Genomic DNA, 21,316 nt, shown 5'->3' with positions numbered 1-21,316 from the left:
TGTCATCACTAATCAGAAGCATGGCATATTATAACTATTAACAAGCATCATGCCATAACCAATATGTTAAACCCAGCTATAATACTGGAATACATGCAGCACACTGTAGGTAATGTGACAAAGCATATGGCGGAGTCGTATCATGTGCTTTGTCATGTTACCGATTGTGTACTGTGTGTACTCCAGTGTTACAGTTGGATTTAACTCATTGGTTTGTATCACAAAGCTTGTTAATAGCTAAGATTTGTCATGTATTTGATTAAAGATGTTACATTATACCTGAGGATTGCCCATTTTTGACTGAAACTTATTTCTTAATTATGTGACACTAAAGGTATGTGTAAACTATTATTTTTCCAAAAATTTCTAGAAACAGGAAATCATCATGTCCTTCAAAATTAACTTTGTAAAAAAGTGTCCCTCCTCACAGATAAGTTTGTTGCATGCAGTGCAGCCTCATGTCTAGCCAATTATGCCCTGGTGGAACTGTTCATTTTAGTTTTCACTTGATTTAATATGGTATTGGGACCATCATGATGCTACAGTATGCTCAGCTGTTTTTGTATTCAAAACTCTTCCTGCACCTCAAGCAAAATTACACAGTAGTCAAGAAAGAATGTTGGCCAGCATGCATTTAACCAAGATGTTCCCCCACACGTATTTATATGGACCCCTGTTCATCTGATAGCAAATCACACACCTCATAGCATTATTTGGGTCACACTGTACAATAAGGTATCCAAAAAAGGAATTATTTTTCAAAAGCTGTATATTCTCAAATTATTTACAAAACAACCTTTTCCCCTTCAAAATACTTTCCATTACAACTAATACATTTGTCCCACCAGTGTTTCCACTGCTCAAAATGTTTTTTGTAGTCATCTTTAGAAATAGCTGACAGCTTCTCCCACTCTTCTTCTCCTCTCCCCCCCCCCCCCTCTTTTTTCCCTTCAAATCAGTGTCTCTTCATACCCTTTTCATGCATGGAAATAAGAAAAAGTCACATGGAGCCAGGTCAGGCGAGTAAAGTGCATGGGGCAGTGGAACCATGCCATTTTTAGTAAAAAAACTAGATGGCTGTCTGTGCAGTTGTGTTGTCATGGTGGAAAAGCCAGTCTCCTATCTGCCACATATTGGGTCTTTTTCGGTGAACATTGTTGCACAATTGTCTTCAAACTGCCAAATAAAATGTTTGATTGGTGTCCTGACCTGGAAGAACAAACTCTGAATGAACTATGTCCTTGGCATCAGAGAACCAAATCAGCATTGTTTTGATGTCTGATTTGACTTGATGACTTTTTTTGCAGGGGTGACGATGTCTTCCACTGGCTTGACTATACAGATTTTTTTCAATATTTTTGGCAATTCGGGCAGTTGATTGACATCCAGAACGAGGTTCGTCATTGGTCGCCATTTGTAAATTGAGCAAACAACTCGTACACTTGAGGTTTTCCCATAGCTTCATATTGGTAAGATGTTATGAACAATAAAACAGTTTCAGGAACTTTTTTTACTGAGTAGAAAATAAAATCTCACAGCTGCATGTTACTCGCTTAAACTTGCCAAAAAAAAAAGAAGAAGAAGAAGAAGAAGAAGAAGAAGAAAAAACAAACTACAGATGAACAAAATAAGCCAGGTCAACAACACAGGTGACACTGTACTAGCAATGAGTTGCACTTCTGAGTTTAGAAGGAGAACACCATTGTAAAGTGAGAGCCATTACTTAAGTGAAAAATGAGCATGGAGGCCACAACTGGCTGAAGCTGGAAGCCACATGAACAAATCCTCCCAAATGAAATTGACCAAAGATTACAGTGTGACTGGCAGAAATGTATACTACATAAGCTCTGCCCACAGCAGTGTTATTCCAGTTTTGTTTTGGGTACCCCCTCAGAAGCTCTTGGTGAAGACCACTCAGAACTAGTAACATAGGATTCTCCAAGTTCCCATAACTACAAAATCCACCTAAGCACAATCAGTAATTGAAGTGATGTGGATGCACTGTCATAGTTTCCTATAGAGCCCAACATGACCTTTGCTGAGTAGAAGAGACTGTTACTCCTGCATAATATGGTGATACAAACCCAATAGAAACTTTCCTGTTAATGTGATAAAAGTTATCATGCTACATGGCAAGATGTCACACTGCCATCTATGGTAAATTTCATTTGGGAGGATTTGTTCATGTGGCTTCCAGCCTCAGCCAGTTGTGGCCTCCATGCTTATTTTTAACTTAAGTAATGGCTCTCACTTTTCAATGGTGTTCTCCTCCTAAGCTCAGAAGATGACGATTGAGAAGTCAACATTCCTCAGTTTCATCAGGCATTTAATACTGGACTCAAGGGGGGATGACTTACTGAGCACCACACACACAATGTCTTGTCTGTATGCCAGACTGCAATATCAAGTCAGTGGTTCAAGTATATGATACGACATTTCGCAATACAAACATGCCTAGTCCATTTACAATGCACCATGGTTTCTTTGAAGGGAGATCCACCTGTAGGACATCATCATGGTTGTAAAAAATGAGGCAAGCCATCAGAGCCAGATATGTTTCCTCCATCCACAAGAAATACTGGGACATTGACCAGGTTCGAGCTGGTGTCCACTGTGATTCCTAAAGGTTGATTCAGCTGCCCAACACACCTCAGAGCTGTAAAATGGATTGATGTCCAACTATTTTCAACCAGCACTAGCACCATCACTAAGCATCCTAACTGTCAGTGGTTCTCAAGTTGCTACCTAATGGCACCTTTCAAGGCTGTCACCAATAGTCTCTTCACTCAGTGCAGCAAAGATAGAGTTGAATATTTGTTGCCCTTTGCGCCAACTTCATTTATCATCATTCACAATACAAGTGGCTCCCGCTTGCTAAGGATAGCATCGCTGGTTACAATTGGTGGCTTATTTGGAAACATACACCAGAACTTGGCCCATGGCATACATTTACAATTTATGCTTACTTTAACATAGAAGGTGTCACAGGAAGAATGGTCAAAATTGTAGGATATCACAGGAACAGTCAATCAAAGCAAAATCTCTAGTAAAAATGGCTCTAAAATACACATCTTTAAAGCTATGAGCACTTGTTCATCTTCACTAATCTGTACACATATCTCCTACTGAACAGGCACTCATAGCTCTGTAGTTGCGCATTTTAGAGCCAATGTTTACTAGACTTTTTTTGGTTTGAATGATGGTTGTGTCATGTCCCCAAATACACCCTGTGTATCCAGAAAAGACTATTTGAAAACCCCAGCAATACCAAAGTTTTTGTAAAGGCTGTGCATTGAAATTTTCATAGGAACAGTTTCACGTAGCTCCTGCTCCAGCGAGAGGACCCTCCAATGTGGTTGAGCACCCATAACACCATATCCATCCACATCCTCCAATGTGTGGTACTTGGGCGTCCAGGTCACTGTGTGCCACATTTTATTGGATTTCTTTTTATTTTCTGACCAGGGGTCCGTGGCTGACTTGCCGGCGGACCTGCCATCTCTTTTAGGAAACACTCGAACGAATGTGGCTAAAGTTTTAAAGTTCTGTGACTTGTCAAATGTTTTAACAAAGATTTTAGGGAGAGGGTCTTTATTTGCTCACTCTGTGACAAGTTCACCCATATTTTATGTCAGTGGCCAGCCAATGACAATTTCCTGTGGCATTCTTGCTGCTTCATTTTCGTTTTCCTTACATTTTACTTTCTTATACAGCATTTTCCTTCTTTTCCTGCTTTCTTTGCGTGTGTGCTTCGGTTTTGCTAAGTCTGTCCAGATTCGTTTCTTTTAATGTGTGTCAGGGTGCTGATGACCTCGACATTGAGCGCCCGTAAGCCCCAACACACACACACACACACACACACACACACACACACAGTTTAATGTTGCCTGTCTATACATGCTATTGCATTTATTTGCAAAGCATTATATTTCTTATAGGCCTGCCAGACATCATATATTGTAAACCAAACAATTTACACACAGTCTGCAAGATTGCTGGGTCATCATAACATAAAGACAACTGTTCCAAATATTATTTACAGTAGTCATTGTTGTAGCCAGTCCATTGACAGTATGAGCATTATTGAAGCTAGTAAGCAATCCAGTCAGTGACCCTAAACAAATATGGAATTCTTTGGCTAGTTCAAAAAGTGCTGATACATAGACACAAGCTGTTTGTGTGAGTCAAGTATATGATGGTGCAAGCTATTGTTGTTTGGTTTTAGGATATTCAGCACTGTGTTTTCTTTTTTTAAGTCATCAGTCTTCTGGCTGGTTTGATGTGGCCCATCACGAATTCCTCTCCTGTGCCAACCTCTTTATCTCAGAGTAGCACTTGCAACCTACGTCCTCAATTATTTTCTTGGTGTATTCCAATCTCTGCATCCCTCTAGTACCATGGAAGTCATTCCCTGAGGGATTAATAGATGTCCTATCATCCTGTCCCCTCCCCCTTTCAGTGTTTTCCACATGTTCCTTTCCTCTCCGATTCTGTGCAGAACCTCCTCATTCCATATCTTATTCAGTCCAGCTAATTTTCAACATTTATCTGTAGCACCACATCTCAAATGCTTCGATTCTCTTCTGTTCCAGTTTCCCCACAGTCCATGTTTCACTACTATACAATGCTGTGCTCTAAATGTACATTCTCAGAAATTTCTTCCTCAAATTAAGGCCAATGTTTGATACTAGTAAACTTCTCTTGGCCGGGAATGCCTCTTTTTGCCAGTGCTAGTCTGCTTTTGATGTCCTCCTTGCTCTGTCCAACAGTGGTTATTTTGCTGGCTAGGTAATAGAATTTCTTAATTTCATTTATTTCATGACCATTAATCCTGATGTTAACTTTCTTGCTGTTCTCATTTCTGCTACTTCTCATTACCTTTATCTTTCCTTGATTTACTCTCAATCCATATTCTGCAGTCATTGGACTATTCTTTCCACTCCATGCTTTCCATGTAATTCTTCTTCACTTTCACTCAGGATATCTAGTGTTATCAGTGAATTGTATCATTGATATCCTTTCACCTTGAATTTTAATTCCACTCCTGAACCTTTCCTTTATTTCCATCATTGTACAGATTGAAGAGTAGGGGCAAAAGACTACACCCCTGTCTTACACCTTTTCTAATTTGAGCACTTCGTTTTCGGTCATCCACTCTTATTATTCCCTGTTGGCTCTTGTACATGTTTTATATTAACCATCTCTCCCTACAGCTCATCCCTATTTTTCTCAGAATTTCGAACATCTTACACCATTTTACATTGTCTAATGCTTTCTCCAGGTCGACAGTTCCTATGAACATGTCTCGCTTTTTCTTTAGTCATTCTTCCATTATCAACTGCAATGTCAGAATTGCCTCTCTGGTGCCTTTACCTTTCCTAAAGCCAAACTGATCGTCATCTAACACATCCTCAATTTTCTTTTCCATTCATCTGTATATTATTCTTGGCAGCAACTTGGATGTATGAACTATTAAGCTGATTGTGCGATAATTCTTGCACTTCTCAGCTCTTGCAGACTTCAGAATTGTGTGGATGACATTTTTCCAAATGTCATATGGTATGTCACCAGATGCATACACTCTACACAGCAATGTGAATAGTCATTGTGTTGCAACTTCCCCCAATGATTTAGAAATTCTGATAGAATGTTATCCATCCCCTCAGCCTTGTTTAATTCAAGTCCTCCAAAGCTCTCTTAAATTCTCATTCTAATACTGGATCCCCTATCTCTTCTTAATCGACACCTCTTTCTTCTTCTATCACATCAGACAAATCTTCTCCCTCACAGAGGCCTTCAGTGTACTCTTTCCACCTATCTGCTCTCTCATTTAACAGTGGAATCCCCGTTGCACTCTTAATGTTATCACTCTCACTTTTAATTTCACCGAAGGTTATTTTGACTTTCCTGTATGATGAGTCAGTCCTTCGACAATCATTTCTTTTTCAATTTCTTCACATTTTTCATGCAGCTATTTTGTCTTAGCTTCCCTGCACTTCTTGTTTATTTCATTCCTCAGTGACTTGTATTTCTGTATTCCTGAATTTCTCTGAATATTTTTGCACTTTCTTCTTTCATCGATCAACTGAATTATTTCTTGTGTTACCCATGGTTTCTTCGAAGTTATCTTCTTTGTATCTATGTTTTTCTTTCCACCTTGTGATTTCCCTTTTTAGATATGTCCATCTTCTTCAACTGTGCTGCCTACTGGGCTATTCCTTACTGCTGTGTCTATAACATTGGAGAACTTCAAGCAAATCTCGTCATTCCTTAGTACTTCCGTATGCCACTTCTTTGCATATTGATTCTTCCTGACTAATCTCCTAGACTTCAACCAACTCTTCATCACTACCACATTGTCATCTGAGTCTGTATCCACTCCTAGGTATGCCTTATGAACCAGTATCTGATTTCAGAATCTCTGCCTGGCCATTATGTAATCTTATTGAAATCTTCCTTTATCATCCAGTCTTTTCCAAGTATACCTCCTCCTCTTGGGATTTTTGAACAAAGTATTCACTGTTACTAGCTGAAATCTATTACAGAACTCAATTAGTCTTTCTCCTATCCCATTCTTTGTCCCAAGCCCATACTCTTCTGTAACATTTTCTTCTGTTCCTTCCCCTGCAACTGCATTCCAGTCCTCCATGACTATCAGATTTTCTTCCTCCTTTACACACTGTATTGCCCTTTAAATATACTCATATACTTTCTCCATCTCTTCATCTTCAGCTTGTGATGTCGGCATTTATACCTGGACTATCATTGTCAATGTTGGTTCGCTGTCGATTCTGATAAGAACAACCCTATCACTGAACTGTTCACAGTAAAACACTCTCTGCCCTACCTTCCTATTCGTAATGAATCCTACTCCAGTTATACTATTTTATGCTGTTATTCTATATTCATCTGACCAGAAATCCTTGTCTTCTTTCCATTTCACTTCACTACACCTATTATTTCTAGATTGAGCCTTTGCATTTCCCTTTTCAGATTTTCTAGCTTCCCTAACATGTTCAAGCTTCTGACATTCCTTGCTCTGACTCGTAGAACATTCTTCTTTTGTTGGTTATCCAACCTTTTTCTCGTGGTCACCTCCCCCTTAGCAGTCCCCTCCCAGAGACTTGAATGGGGGACTATTCCAGAATCTTTTGCCAATGGAGAGACCATTATGACACTTTTTCATTTATGGGCCACATGTCCTGTGGATACATCTTATGTGTCTTTAATGCTGTGGTTTCCATTGCCTTCTGCACACTCATACTGTTGATCATGGCTGATTCTTCTGCCTTTAGGGACAGTTTCCACCCCAAGGACAAGAGGGTAACCTGACCCTCTGTCTGCTCCTCCACCCTCTTTGATAAGGCCGTTGGCAGAAAGAGAGTGACTTCTTATGCTGGAAGTCTTTGCCCACCAATGCTGATTATTAATAAAAAATTTAGGGGGTGGCGGGTTTCGAACTTGGCACCAAGAATGTTTTGATTACTAAACAAAGATGCTACCCTTTTTTTTTTTATCTCATTTTGTTCGATTTCGTTCGTTGCATCTGCTCGGGGCGGACGTCGTACGACACCTGTTTAAGTTCGTTGTTGATCGATTAACTCAGTTTTTTTATTAGAGAGGGCAGCTAACCCTCTGACCGAACACGCTGAGCTACCGTGCCGGCTACCCCTAGACCACAGGTACATCTGAGATAATAGGTGCATGTAAAAAGTCTTCATTGATGAGTGAGCATTAAGACAGGTAAAACCTTTCCATCGAATATGTTACAGCAACAACAGTCTTGTAGTCATAAGGTAAAGTGTTGTAAGATTGATCGCCTCTTTATTGGGGTGGCTGGTGCCCCATTTCTGGCATGATGAAAGTTGTACTCTCTGACACATCTGTGAGGCTTGCAACTATAACGTATCTAGCAAATTTTGTGCTGTAGCATCATGCTCAGAAAATGAATGTTTGGTTGTAATATTGTCTGTTGTAGGTTTAAAATGCTGGCAATTACAGTTTTTTTGACAGAAACCATGTACGGTTCAAATTTCGTTGTATCCACAAATCAATAACTGCTTGCTTATATTTACTTAATGATATCACAATTTATTTGAATTATAGTGTCTTGTTAGAGTATTTGTTACAACCAATTTCAACAATGTGCTACTGTGTCAGTTGGTAATTTTTTGTTGTGTGATTAACACTAAATAATGGAGCACAGCTTGTATTAACATGTATATAAAATCAAAAGTTTTTGATTTTATATACAAAATATATGTTATTGTGAAACATAAATTATCCAGTAATTTATGTTTCACAATACTGTGGCTGAAACCAAAAGTGTTTATCTTTTAACTGCCCACAGAGCTAAATCTTAGAAACTTTCAAATCAACAACCTATGCATAACAGTATTATGTTTATGTCATATCTTTGATATTACTTCTAATAGCCTCCCAATTTTGAAATCTGGTATTAGAAGAATTCACAAAATAAAAGTAATAAATAATGGCATGTACCAGTTATCATATAATTATCCCTAAAATATTTATTCACTTGGCAAAGAACCTCATTCTCGTCTGTTACGCACGTTAGTGTGTGCGTGTTCTATCTTTAGTTTTTTAGATTTAATGTGAGAAATGAGTAGTGGTGTTATGTTAATGCAGTTTTTTTCCTCTCTTGCCACAGGTTCTCACATCAGTTGATAACCTTCACATATTAATGTTTGATACAACTGTCTAAACTTTTTGAATTCATTCACATTATTGGAAATTTATTCTAGAACTATAGGCAGTTTGTAAGTCTCCAACTTTTATGCTTTCTACCTTTATTTGTTTGTGTTGGTATTCCTGTCCATTCAAAATCCTGAGAAGATTAACATTTGTTTCAATTGGCTACCATTTTATGACATAATTCTACATGTGACATTTGATACAGATAACAGTACAGGTGTTTATTTCAGTCTAAATTCATTCACTAGAATAAAACTTTATTTATTTTAACACGTTTTTATCAGGCCTTTTACTTCCCTGTTTGTTCAGTACATGTTTTGCAATTAATTTTAACTCTTTCAGACCTGAATTTTTTCTGGAGTGTAGAAAATTTTTATTTATGTGGTAATGCCTGTAACATGGTGTATACACCCCGGGAAAATTGGGAAACAGCAAAATGTGCAAAGACCTTAGGATGAAGAGTATGCAATATTTCATAACAACAAACTGCTTCCGATGAGCATGACGTCATAACTGTTGACATTAAGTTCATTTGAGCAGTTGCCAATGAGATCACAGACATGCGCAGTTGAGTCGTGTACGAGCAGTACCCTCTCTCACTTCTGGCTATTTGGAAGTATGGTGTTAGCTGTGTCAGCAGCAGCAGCAAGAATGCAGATGCTAACTGGAAAAATTTTTCTGGCGTGCCCAAGCTGCCAGATTCAGACATGGGCATAGCAGTCAGAGTTGGCATGGGGAGGGGGTAGTCTCCACATGACCTGTGTTTATTACAGCCGGCTTTATTCACATGATCACAAGATACAGTGAATAACACAGAGTATAAACCTTATAGCTAGTGCACTAGCGTCCTCTCAAGGGAGAGCTTACTTAGGGCGCTGGTTACTGGTGGTGTGTATCCACCAGTGATGCTCTTATGCTAAACACAAAGCTGAAATAATTACAAGGCTTAGCATAATTACTGTCAAAGAGAAACACTAAAAACTGGCTCCCTAATCGATGACCTCCCTGTACATCAGCCTAGTGATAGTCATTTTTTCAAAAATGCTGAAGACCCAAGAAGTTCCACACAGCACCCATGTAGCGGTGACTCTTAGCTCCCTAACATGGAAGCCAAGACAAAGGAACTGGTGGGCAGATGACGGTGCCCATGTTCCCCTCTAGTTAAGCGCGACAGTTGAGAATTCCACGCTGTGGGCTGCAAGCTAGAGAGCACTGACAGCATGCCTGACCAACAGCATGTCGTACTTAGTCAGCAGCTGCTGGTGGCACCAGTTGGTGTACAGACATATGCAGTTGTATCATGTGTGAGTAGTACCTTCTCCCGCTTCTGGCTACTTGGAAGTGTGGCATTAGCTGTGTCAGCAGTAGCAGCAAGCATCCAGATTCTAACCAGAAAAATTTTTCTGGCCCGCTCAAGATGTCCAGATTTGTGCACGCGCAGAGCAGTCATATTTGGTGTGGCGAGGGGTTTCTCTCCCTGTCACCCATGCTTACGTTTAGTGATTTTGCTGTTTCCTCTTTGTTTACAGCTCCCACGTCAAATGAAAACAGTTTTCTGTGGCCGGGAGCTATCAAGTGACTTAAAATATGTTCACATAATTACAGAAGCCTAAAATATATTATTTGTTTGTTTTCTGATTTGGTTTGATTTCCATGTTTTTGGCAGTCAAGCATTTATTGCCTTGCAGCACAATGAAGTTATTTTTGTCAGTTTGCTAAGGAAATTTGGCCATTATTAATCTTTTCTGCTGAGGTAGTTAATTTATTTGAAATGATGTGTTTCATTCTACAGTATTGGCTAGTTCGTAATGTTGCTGAATTTCAAGTACACGTTTTCATCTTTTGGCACATATGACATTATGCCACAATAAAGAACAAGACATTAGATAGTACAGTGCTGATACTCCAAGAAAATTTACGTCCTGAAAACCGCACTAAAATGCTTAATGTCAGGTTGGGGCCTACTTCATTGTGAATCTGGACATACGAATGTGCACTTAAAGCCAAATTATGCATTTTGGTATGGTTTATGAAATTCTGATGCTCTTGGAATATGCTCTGATGTCCTATTTCTTTTACGACGTAATGTGAGATATATTAATGCTTTATATGTATGAACATATGGGCTTTCTATGTATTTGTATGTGCCCATGTGCAGCAACTCCTGTTTTCTGGCACTCTCTGTCAACTGTTGAAATGAACCTATTTCTAACAACACTCAGAAAAATATTGTGCCTGGTGGTTTTAAAAGCGTTACTTTCAAAGTAAATTACCTTTTGTGCAAGATTATTACGTTTCAAGTGAGACTTTATTAAGTCATAGGACGTCTGACTCTCATTTAAAACTTAACACTTTGAGACCAGCCACTTAGAAGAATTTTGAACCGAAAAGACTAGACATTTATTTCATTGTTTTAAATTTTACTAGAACATTTGTGTGATGTATCTTAAAGTGTAACTTAAGCAAAAAAGACCAATATTACATGCGAAAGCTTAGTTTCTCTTGTAGTTTATGAATCTTCAAGACCAATATTATCCGTGAAAGCTTAGCTTTTCTTGTAGCTACACTATGCATATTAATTTAAACCATTAACTTTTCCTGTTTGTGTGTTCGCACTATTTAACAGTGATGTTGCTATTGGCTCTGAATATCTGCTGTCATCAGCTGATGAGATCACTTGACGTGAGCTATGATTGGCTTACAAAAGTGCATCATAATCTCAATTTCAATGCTTTGGAAACTGGCTTGTTGTGTTTGGTGGAATTTGAATTTATACTTTTGTAATACGAAAATATGGAGCATTCGTGTTGCTGCATATCAAAGAGCTTTCCAAAACTTTTCTGCTAAACTGACAAAAAACATTATACAGGAGGGGTTGAGAAATCCTTCCACACCCACCTTATTCATCTGATCTTGTGTCTTCAGATTTTCATCTTTTCCACTCTCTATCGAACAGGAAGTTCCTTTCCAGATGAAAATGTACTCCAAACATGGCTCAATGAGTTCTTCCCCTCAAAACCAGTTGATTTCTACAGTTGCGGAATTGAAAAGTTCCCTGGCAGACTGTGGAAATATGAAGGAGAATATATTATTGATAACTAAAGTCTTTATTATGTGCATCTGTTTTATTTATTAAACATACAGAAAAATGCTGTGAATTTATTCACCAACCCATAACAGGAGGTTGTATAGGTGCAAAGGGCTCATTATATGGATGACCAAAGTTATCTCTCCATCTGTTAATGTTGTTTTGATAACCTGTATCCTTAGTTATCTTACTACAAAAACAATCTTTTTCACACCGCGGATCACAATTTTCTCATATTGACAATGTTATTTCTGCTTTTAAAGTGACAATGTACTACATAGCACTTTTTTAATTTCGTCTCATGACTCACAATCGATGTAAGTTTCAGTGATAATGCATTGTACAGAGCACATAAAAGTTAGCTTGACATCACATCAATATTTATACTCCTATTAAAATTACTTTGTGATTAAGAAATTATAGTGGGGGAGGTTGCAGGGAGAGGGGTTCAGGGAGAGCGCAGTGATGCCAACATGCAGCCAGCCACATTTCACAAGGTGCTGCAAAACAGGCCATGCGCCAAGCATTTGGCACTCGAGTAAGAGGTATGATTGGATAGCAGCTAGCTCCTACCACTCGACTTGCTGAAATGTCAGTTGCAAAGCAATGTTAATCAGAGTATAACTAGACACACACTGTCCTGTTGGTTACTTGCTGTCTGTGTGTGCAAAGCAGAAATGTTTAGGTCAAGTTGTTGACAACACTGGAAGAGTTATTCCAGAATAAACCAAGATCCTTAATATGTGCTTGCAATGCACATAAAAGAAAACAAAGCCAAATTAGTGTATTTACCAATACAAGGCAACATATGTTTTGGTGTGTTAAGATGTTTAACTGTATGCATCTTGTAGGGATGAAATTAAATCTTTTCAAAAAATGATGTGCACTGATTCACAACTTAATTTTAATTCGTTAGTATGTCTTCTTGCGGATAACCTTGGGCTCCGAATCATTGCTTCTCTTACCTTCTCAATGTTTTCCAAGTCCTTACAGTCATATTCAGATAAGGTGGCTTCTTCTTTAGAACACCTCCTATTCTCAGGTTGCGAAGTGCCTAAGAATTGTGTTGTAGCTGTGAATGTTGTCTCGATGCCCAAAGCTCAAATAAGCCACTGAGGTGCCATGGCAGACTCAGACTCACTATTGTGTACACATGCATCATATGGAAACACAAAGTGCTCTATTGCCCATTTTCCCCATCTCTACGTAAATGGCTGTGTATAGTGAGGGCACCTGCTCAGTCTACCACCCTATTTGCCTAGGTGCTGCACATTAGCAGCATGAAATATGTCCAGTTCCCTTTGGTCACCATGTGCTACAAATGATAGTCATGAAGTTTTAATGAAATCCTCTTGCCACAGATCCCTAGATAGCCACTCGTGGAGACAAAACAAAGCGGCACAATGTTGACTGTCTGTGTTGAGTTGTTGGACATGTACTGTAGCAATGCACCAGCATCTGACAGTGTGGTTAGGTACTGCAGATGTTACGTGTGTAGACAAACAAATCCTGATGGTGAAGAACAGTGCGGCACATTCCCTCTCATCCACGTCTACTTCTACATGATTATTCTGCAATTCATAATTAAGTGCCTGGCAGAGGGTTCGTCAAACCACCTTTAAGCTACTTCTCTACCATTTCACTCTCAAATAGCATGCGGAAAAATGAACACGTAAATCTTTGTGTGTGAGCATTGATTTTTCTTATTTTGTTACGATGATCATTTCGAAGGTCCTGCCACAGTGAAAAATACATTTGTTTTAATGACTGCCATGTCAATTTGTGTATCATATCCATGACATTTTCTCCCTTATTTTGTGATGGTATAAAATTGGCTGTCCTCCTTTGAATTTTTTTGATAGTAATAATAATAATAATAATAATAAAGATTTTATTGTCTTTAGGCCATTACAGCAATTGACAACATCAAATGAAGTTACAATTTATAATACAGTGTGATAAGGTATTCCATCAATCCTATCTGATGTGGATTCCACTCCACACAGCAGTACACGAGAAGAGGGCAAACAGGCTTAGTGTAAGCAGTCTCTTTAGTAGATCTGTTACATTTTAGAAAACATTCTTCCAATAAATTACAGTCTTGGGTTTGCTTTCCCCGTAACATTATCTATGTGATCAATATCATTCATAATTGTTATCACTAAGTATTTAGGTGAGTTTAGAGCCTTTAGATTTGTGTGATTTTTCGTATAACTGAAATTTAGTTGATTCTTTTTAGTGCTCATGTGGATGAGTTCACACTTTCCATGATTTAAAGTCAACTGCCACTTTTTACACCATACAGATATCTTGTCTAAATCATATTGCAATTCACTTTTATCAATGATGACTAAACACAATGGCAGATGAAATCATCATTTACAAATAATGTAAGAGGACTGTTCAGATTATATCCTAAATTGTTTAGGTTAGGCACAACAGAGGGCCTGTAAAACTTCCTTGAGGAACACCAGATATTACTCGTGCTTTACCCAGTGACTTTCCAACAGTTATTACGAACTGTGACCTTTCTGGCAGGAAATCACGAGTCCAGTCACACAACTGACATGATACTCCATAGGCACGCAATTTAATTAGGAGTCGCTTGTGAAGAACAGTGTCAAAAGCCTTCTGGAAATTTGAAAGCATGGACTCAATTTGACGTCCCCTATTGGGAGTACTCATTACTTCATGAGAACAAGAACAGTGTTTTCTGAATTGTATTGGCTATTGCTTAACAAATCGTTTCCTTCAAGGTGATTCATAATGTTTGAGCAGAGTATATGTTCCAAAATCCTACTACAAATTGACATTGATGATATTGATCTGTAGTTCAGCAGATTACTCTTATTTCTTTTCTTGGATAGTGGTGTGTCTTGTGCAACTTTTCATTCTCTGAGTACGGATCTTTTAGTGGTTGTGTGAGTGGTTGTATATGATTGCTAAGTATGGAGCTATTGTATCAGCCTAATCTGAAAGGAACCTGACTGGTACACGATCTGGACTGGAAGCCTTGCCTTTCTCAAGTGTATTAAGCTGGTACACTACACCAAGGATATCTACTTCTATGTTCCTCATGTTGGCTGTTGTTCTTGATTTGAATTGTGGAACATTTTCTTTGTTGTCTTTTGTGAAGGAATTTTGGAAAACCATCTTTAGTAACTCTGCTTTAGTTGCACTGTCATCAATAACACTATCATTGCTATCATGCAGTGAAGGTATTGATTGCATCTTGGTGCTGGTGTACTTTACATACAACCAGAGTTTCTTTGGGTTTTCTGCCAGATTTTGAGGCAGAGTTTCATTATTGACACTATTAAAAGCATCTTGCATTGAAGTTTGCACTAAATTTCAAGCTGCAGTCAAATTTTACCAAACTTCGGGAATTAGTGTTCTTTTAAATTTGGCATGCTTTTTTTTGTTGCTTCTGCAATAGTATTCTGACCTGTTTTGTGTATGATGGGGAATTAGCATCACCCCTTATTAATTTATTTCATATATATCTTTCAAGTCTCATTGATACTATTTCTTTGAATTTAAACCACATCTGGTCTGCACTTACATAGGCAGATTATAAGGACTGGAGACTGTCTCTTAGAAAGGTGTCAAACAAAATTTTATCTGATTTTTAAGTATATATATTTTGAATTTATTTTTGGTGGTTTTGGATGTTATGGCATTCAGTCTAGCTGCAACAACCTAATTCCTGTGTGATCACTAATCCCTGTACCTGTCATGATGCTCGTTTGGTCAGGATCATTTGTTGCTGACAGGTGAAGTATTATTTTGCAAATATTTACACTTCGCGAGTGGGCTCCTGAATTAGTTGTCTAAAATAATTTTCTGCAAAGGCATTCAGTATTATTTCAGATGATTTTTATGCCTCCCATTGACTTTAAACACACATTTTTGCCAACGTATAGTAGGTACATTGAACTCACCACCAACTATAATTTTATGAGTGGGGTACCTATTTGAAATGACACTCAAATTTTCATTGAACTGTTCAGAAACTGTATTATCTGAGTCAGGGGGTCATAAAAGGAACCAATTATTAATTTGTTCTGGTTGTCAAGTATAACTTCTAACCATACTAAACCACAGGAACTGTCAACTTCAGTTTCACTAAAAGCGAAGCTACACTATGTGATCATAAGTATCCAGACACCCCGAAAGCATACATTTTACTTATTAGTTGCATTGTGCTGCCACCTACTGCCAGGTACTCCATATCAGCAACCTCAGTAATCATTAGACATCGTGAGAGAGCAGAATGGGGTGCTCTGTGGAACTCACGGACTTTGGATGTGGTTAAGTGATTGGGTGTCACTTGCCTCATAAGTCTGTACGTGAGATTTCCACACTCCTAAACGTCCCTAGGACCACTGTTTCTGATGTGATAGTGAAGTGGAAATGTGAAGGGACACATACATCACAAAAGTGTACAGGCTGACCTTGTCTGTTGACTGACAGAGACTGCCAACAGTTGAAGAGGGTCGTAATGTGTAATTGGCAGACATCTATCCAGACCATCACACAGGAATTCCAAACTGCATCAGGATCCACTACAAGTACTATGACAGTTAGGCAGCAAGTGAGAAAACTTGGATTTCATGGTCAAGCAGCTGCTCATAAGCCACACGTCACGCTGGTAAATGCCAAACGGCACCTCGCATGGTGAAAGGAGCATAAACATTGGACAATTGAACAGTGGAAAAATGTTGTGTGGAGAGACAAATCACGGTACACAATGTGGCGATCTGATGGCAGGGTGTGGGTATGGCGAATGCCCAGTGAATGTTATCTGCCAGTGTGTGTAGTGCTAACAGCAAAATTCAGAGATGGTAGTGTTACTGTGTGGTCATGTTTTTCATAGAGGGGGCTTGCCCCCATTGTTGTTTTGCGTGGCACTATCACAGCACAGGCCTACATTGATGTTTTGAGCACCTTCTTGCTTCCCACTGTTGAAGAGCAATTCGGGGATGGTGACTACATCTTTCAACATGATCGAACACTTGTTCATAATGCACAGCCTGTGGCGGATTGGTTACACGACAATAACATCCCTGTAATGGACTGGCCTGCACAGAGTCCTGACCTGAATCCTATAGAACACATTCGGGATGTTTTGGAACACCGCCTTCGTGCCAGGCCTCACTTACTGACATTGGTACCTCTCCTCAGTGCAGCACTCCTTGAAGAATGGGCTGCCAAGAAACCTTCCAGCACGTGATTGAACGTATGCGTGCGAGGAGAGTGGAAGCTGTCATCATGGCTAAGGGTGGGCCAACACAATACTGAATTCCAGCATTACTGATGGAGGTATCAAAATTTGTCAGGGAGAAATGCTAAAACTTGTCTGTAAATCAGGGAATTTCACTTGGGGAAACTTGTGGCAACCCTGGATGCTAACAGATTATTATCCAAAGAGGCAAATTGTTACAAAAGCAAAACAACATTATCTTCTAATGAGGTTACAGGAGGATCTGAAGACAGCATCACACGAAACTCTCCCAGGTGGTCACTTTGCTCCAGCAATGCCACAGCTCATTCTACACAGTACTCACTGTCAGCCACACATGCTACTTCTTTGGGATCTCAAATTTTGCTCCAACCACTTATTTTTGTAACTTGATACCCAGTGACTTCCTTGTCTTTCATTGCGTGAAGAAACCATTGATTACAGGATTTCCAGAATCATGACAAGATGGTTTTCGAAGTGGAACATTTCCCGAACATCCAAAGTGTGGATTTCACCACTACTCAAGGTCCCTACCAAGTTCACTATTGCAGCAGGATATTTTTGAGGTGATAATTAAAACTTCATGACTTCCCCTTGTAGAAATAAAAAATTGTGCACTAGACTGGGACTCTGACCTGGCACTGAGCTTCCATATGCTGTACTCAAATTCTAGATTGCCACATTCACCTCCACATTTCATTCAAGCATTACAAAAGGAAGATACACTATATAGTACCCAAGTTACAGCAATGAAACTACAATTTATCCATTTTCTTTGGAATGATAGGCCTACAGCATTGTGGGAGAAGAACATGTGTTGACTATGCAAGAAATGGAGAGAGGGCCATTCTGTAGTTGAGCCTTTGAATCAATCAGTGAGGCATGCTCACATACCTCAGTCGGAAGAGCTGCTTTCCAAAACCACATGTCAGGTCTCTGACCATCACACAGTTTTAATTTGCTGTCACATTGTGAAAAGAATCTTATCTCAGTTGGTTTATGTCACTCATAACCAACTTTACTAGTATATGTACTGTCTGTAAGTCCCAAAGCAAGTACTGATGGAATTATTAGTTATTGTTACTCTTCATATTTTGTAGGTAAATATATTCGCAAAGATCTCAACATGCCACAGTCAGTCCCAGCTCGAAGGGGTGGACCACAATCGTTCTTCAAAGACTGTCCCCTTACATGTGTTGGGGAGCTACAAGCTAAGCTAGTGGGAGAGGCATTACGAGGTTCTGGAGTTCAAATGAAGCATGTATTCTCATCACCTTCCCTCCGCTGTGTGCAGACTTGTGCTGGTGTGTTAAGAGGTAAGTCCAGCTTGTTATTCTCAAATTAGTGCCATTTTGAAGGGCTGATAATCCCTGTGTTAAATTTAGATTCTGATTATTCTGATACTCTGGTACTAACTAAAGTGTAATTCTTATAAGGAACTGGTGAGCTGAATTTGATCTTGTGGCATGTGCAAAGCTATTGAATTTTTGGGTGGAGATCAGCTAATAGTAAAACCAGAGTATTGATCCTGGAATTTGAGTTATTGGGAACAGATTACATTTCCGTGAAGGAAACAGGGAAAGAAAAGGTAAGCAGATAGTGAAAACTAGGGACAGTGCTGTGAAAACGAAGGGGGAGAAGCTAGATCAAAACTAACAAAAAAGAAAAAGGACAGAACACACAATTGAAAATAGAATATGGGTGAAGGAGATTGTGTAAGGTAAGAGGCAAAGAGGAAACTCTTATTTCATACACTGGTCGTTTGAAAATCATGAAATTTGAGTGTGCACAAAGTAGTAAGAGACTGTACCTCAACTCAACCATTCACTATGGTGTGACCTCATTGGAATTGGCCAGTAATCAGTTTGGGGTCCAGGTGATAGTGTTTCCCATGTCAGAAGAGGGTAGTTAGATTGGTGTGGGATCAAAAGAAAAAAGCTGAATTGTGAAACAAAAAAATAAGTCATGTTCTTTATGTTGCACGGAGCATTGTGTAATTAAAGAACTGAAATACATTAACGAAGAGTAGTAATTGTGACATAAGTGTAGGATGCCTTATTCAAACAATGGACAATCCAGGATGGAATGCTTTATTCTTTGCATACAAATGAGGCATCATTTGGGAGGTGAGAAAATTATGATTAATATAACCAACCAACCTCAACCAATCTAAGACTGTGCACAAATTTAAAGACAAACTTTAAAACTAGGGTGAAACAGTAATTAAATAATTATGAGCACATTACTCAGAGCATCAGTTGTTACATACACGGATGAGCAAAAACGTTATGACCACCTGTTTAATAGCGTGTTGTTCCACTTCTCAAACACAATACAATAGAAATTCTGCTTGACAAGGATTCTACAAGTCCTTGATAGGATTCCAGAAGTATGTGGCACCAGATGCCTACGCACAGGTCAATTTCAGCTAACTTTGGGATGGTGGTTTATGGGCAAGTGCGTGACACCCAAAGTGTGTTCCAAAGGGTACAGATCACGAACATTTGCTGGCCAAGACATCAATGCCCTTCAAACAACTGCTCCGTGATTCTGACCTTGAAATATAGTTATCCTGCTGGAAGATGTCATTGCCATAGGGGGAGACTTCAAGCATGAAGTGATGCAGTTGGCCCACAGTAATGTTCACGTAGTTCACTGCTGTCATGATGCCTTTGATTATCACCACAGGTTCTATGGAAGCCCAACTCAGAGTACCCCATAGCATAATTCTGCCCTTACTGGCCTGCACCTGTGGTGCGGTGCATGTTTTGTGCAACCATTTGCCTGGATGACGGCATGTTAGTACCCAACCATTGACCTGGTATAACAGGAAATGCGATTCATTCAAAAGGCAACATTTTTCTACTGATACACAGTGAAAACTCAGTGATGTTGTGCCCACTGCGATCATAACTCATGATTTTGCTGGATCAAAATAGGAATGTATAGGGGTTGTGTGATGTGGAGCTTCATGTTCAACAGTGGCCTTTGAACAGTGTGCTACGAAACACTTGTGCCTGCTTCAGCACTGTGCTCTGTTCTCAGGTCTGCCACAGATTGCTGCCTATCCTGGGTTATACAGTGGGGATCCTCCAACCTCCACATTTTGTGTTGAGATGTTGTATCCAACACCATACAGCTTATGCAGTATTCCACCATCCTTCAGCCAATTTCCACAGGTGCTCACAGCAGTAGTGAGAATAACAGGCGACCAGCTTCACCATTTCAGAGATTCTCCTTTCCAAACACAGTGCCACAACAATGTGCCCTTTGTCAAAACCACTTCTATCCGTGGATTTATGCATTTGCAGCCCGTATCTTCACTGTAATGACTGCCTGTTCAACTCGTGCCTGCTTACACTCTTTCCTTACTGTGTCACGTGCCTGTAACACCCAGGAGGCATTCAGCCTTGTGGTGGGAAGTGGTCATAATATTCTGGCTGAGCAATGTAATTTGACAAAGTTGAAAAGTAAATTTTGACCAAGAACATTTCTAGTGCTACTTAAGACTTGAATGACCATGAGGCATCATCCAGTATTAATCAGCTTGTAAGTGCACTTCTATATCTATCAACATCTACTCCATGTTCATACAAGTCCACAAGCCACCATATGGTGCACAATAGAGGGTAACCCATGCCATTAAGAGTTGTCCTCCTTTCTATTCCACTCATAAATAAAGCAAGGGAAAAACAACTGTCTATATGCCTCCATATGAGCCCTAATTTCTTATCTATTATCTTTGTGGTCCTTATGCAAAATGTATGTTGGTGGCAGTAGAATTGTTCAGCAGTCAGCTTCAAATGCTGGTTCACCAAATTTTCCCAATAGTTTTCCTCAAAAAGAATGTCATCTTCCCTCCAGGGATTCCCATTTAAGTTGCCAAAGCATCTCCATAATGCTTGCATATTATTCAAACCTCCTGGTAACAAATCTAGCAGCCTGCCTCAGAATTTCTTCAGTGCCTTCCTTTAATCCAACCTGGTACATATTTGAAACATTCAAGCAGTACTCCAGAATAGGTCACACTTGCAGGACATATGAGGTCTCCTTTAAAAACGAATCACACTTTCCTAAAATTAGCAATAAGCTGAAGTCAACCATTCGTCATGCCTACCACAGTCCTCACATGCTTGTTGCATTTCATATCACTCTGCTATGTTATGCCTAGATGATTGAATGGTGTGACTGTGTCAAACAGCACACTACTAATGCTGTATCTGGACATTAGGGGTCTGTTTTTACTACCTTTAGATCTAGCTGCCATTCAT

At 39.3% G+C, this 21,316-nt stretch overlaps 1 protein-coding gene across 4 annotated transcripts in view; it reads left to right on the top strand.

The window, feature by feature from the left end:
• The window catches only part of LOC126257353 (protein UBASH3A homolog), a 229,655-nt gene that overhangs the window by 183,376 nt on the left and 24,963 nt on the right, over positions 1–21,316 (top strand). For all 4 annotated transcript variants that reach the window (XM_049955559.1, XM_049955558.1, XM_049955557.1 and 1 more), the window contains one exon: positions 18,146–18,361. In XM_049955559.1, the coding sequence (XP_049811516.1) occupies positions 18,146–18,361 (216 nt within the window). The remainder of the gene's footprint in view (positions 1–18,145; positions 18,362–21,316) is intronic.

The sequence above is a fragment of the Schistocerca nitens genome, chromosome 1 (assembly GCF_023898315.1).
Source record: "Schistocerca nitens isolate TAMUIC-IGC-003100 chromosome 1, iqSchNite1.1, whole genome shotgun sequence".
Lineage (NCBI taxonomy): Eukaryota > Metazoa > Arthropoda > Insecta > Orthoptera > Acrididae > Schistocerca > Schistocerca nitens.
Note: the sequence above shows the minus strand (reverse complement) of the source record. Positions and strands in the feature narration are given on the sequence as shown.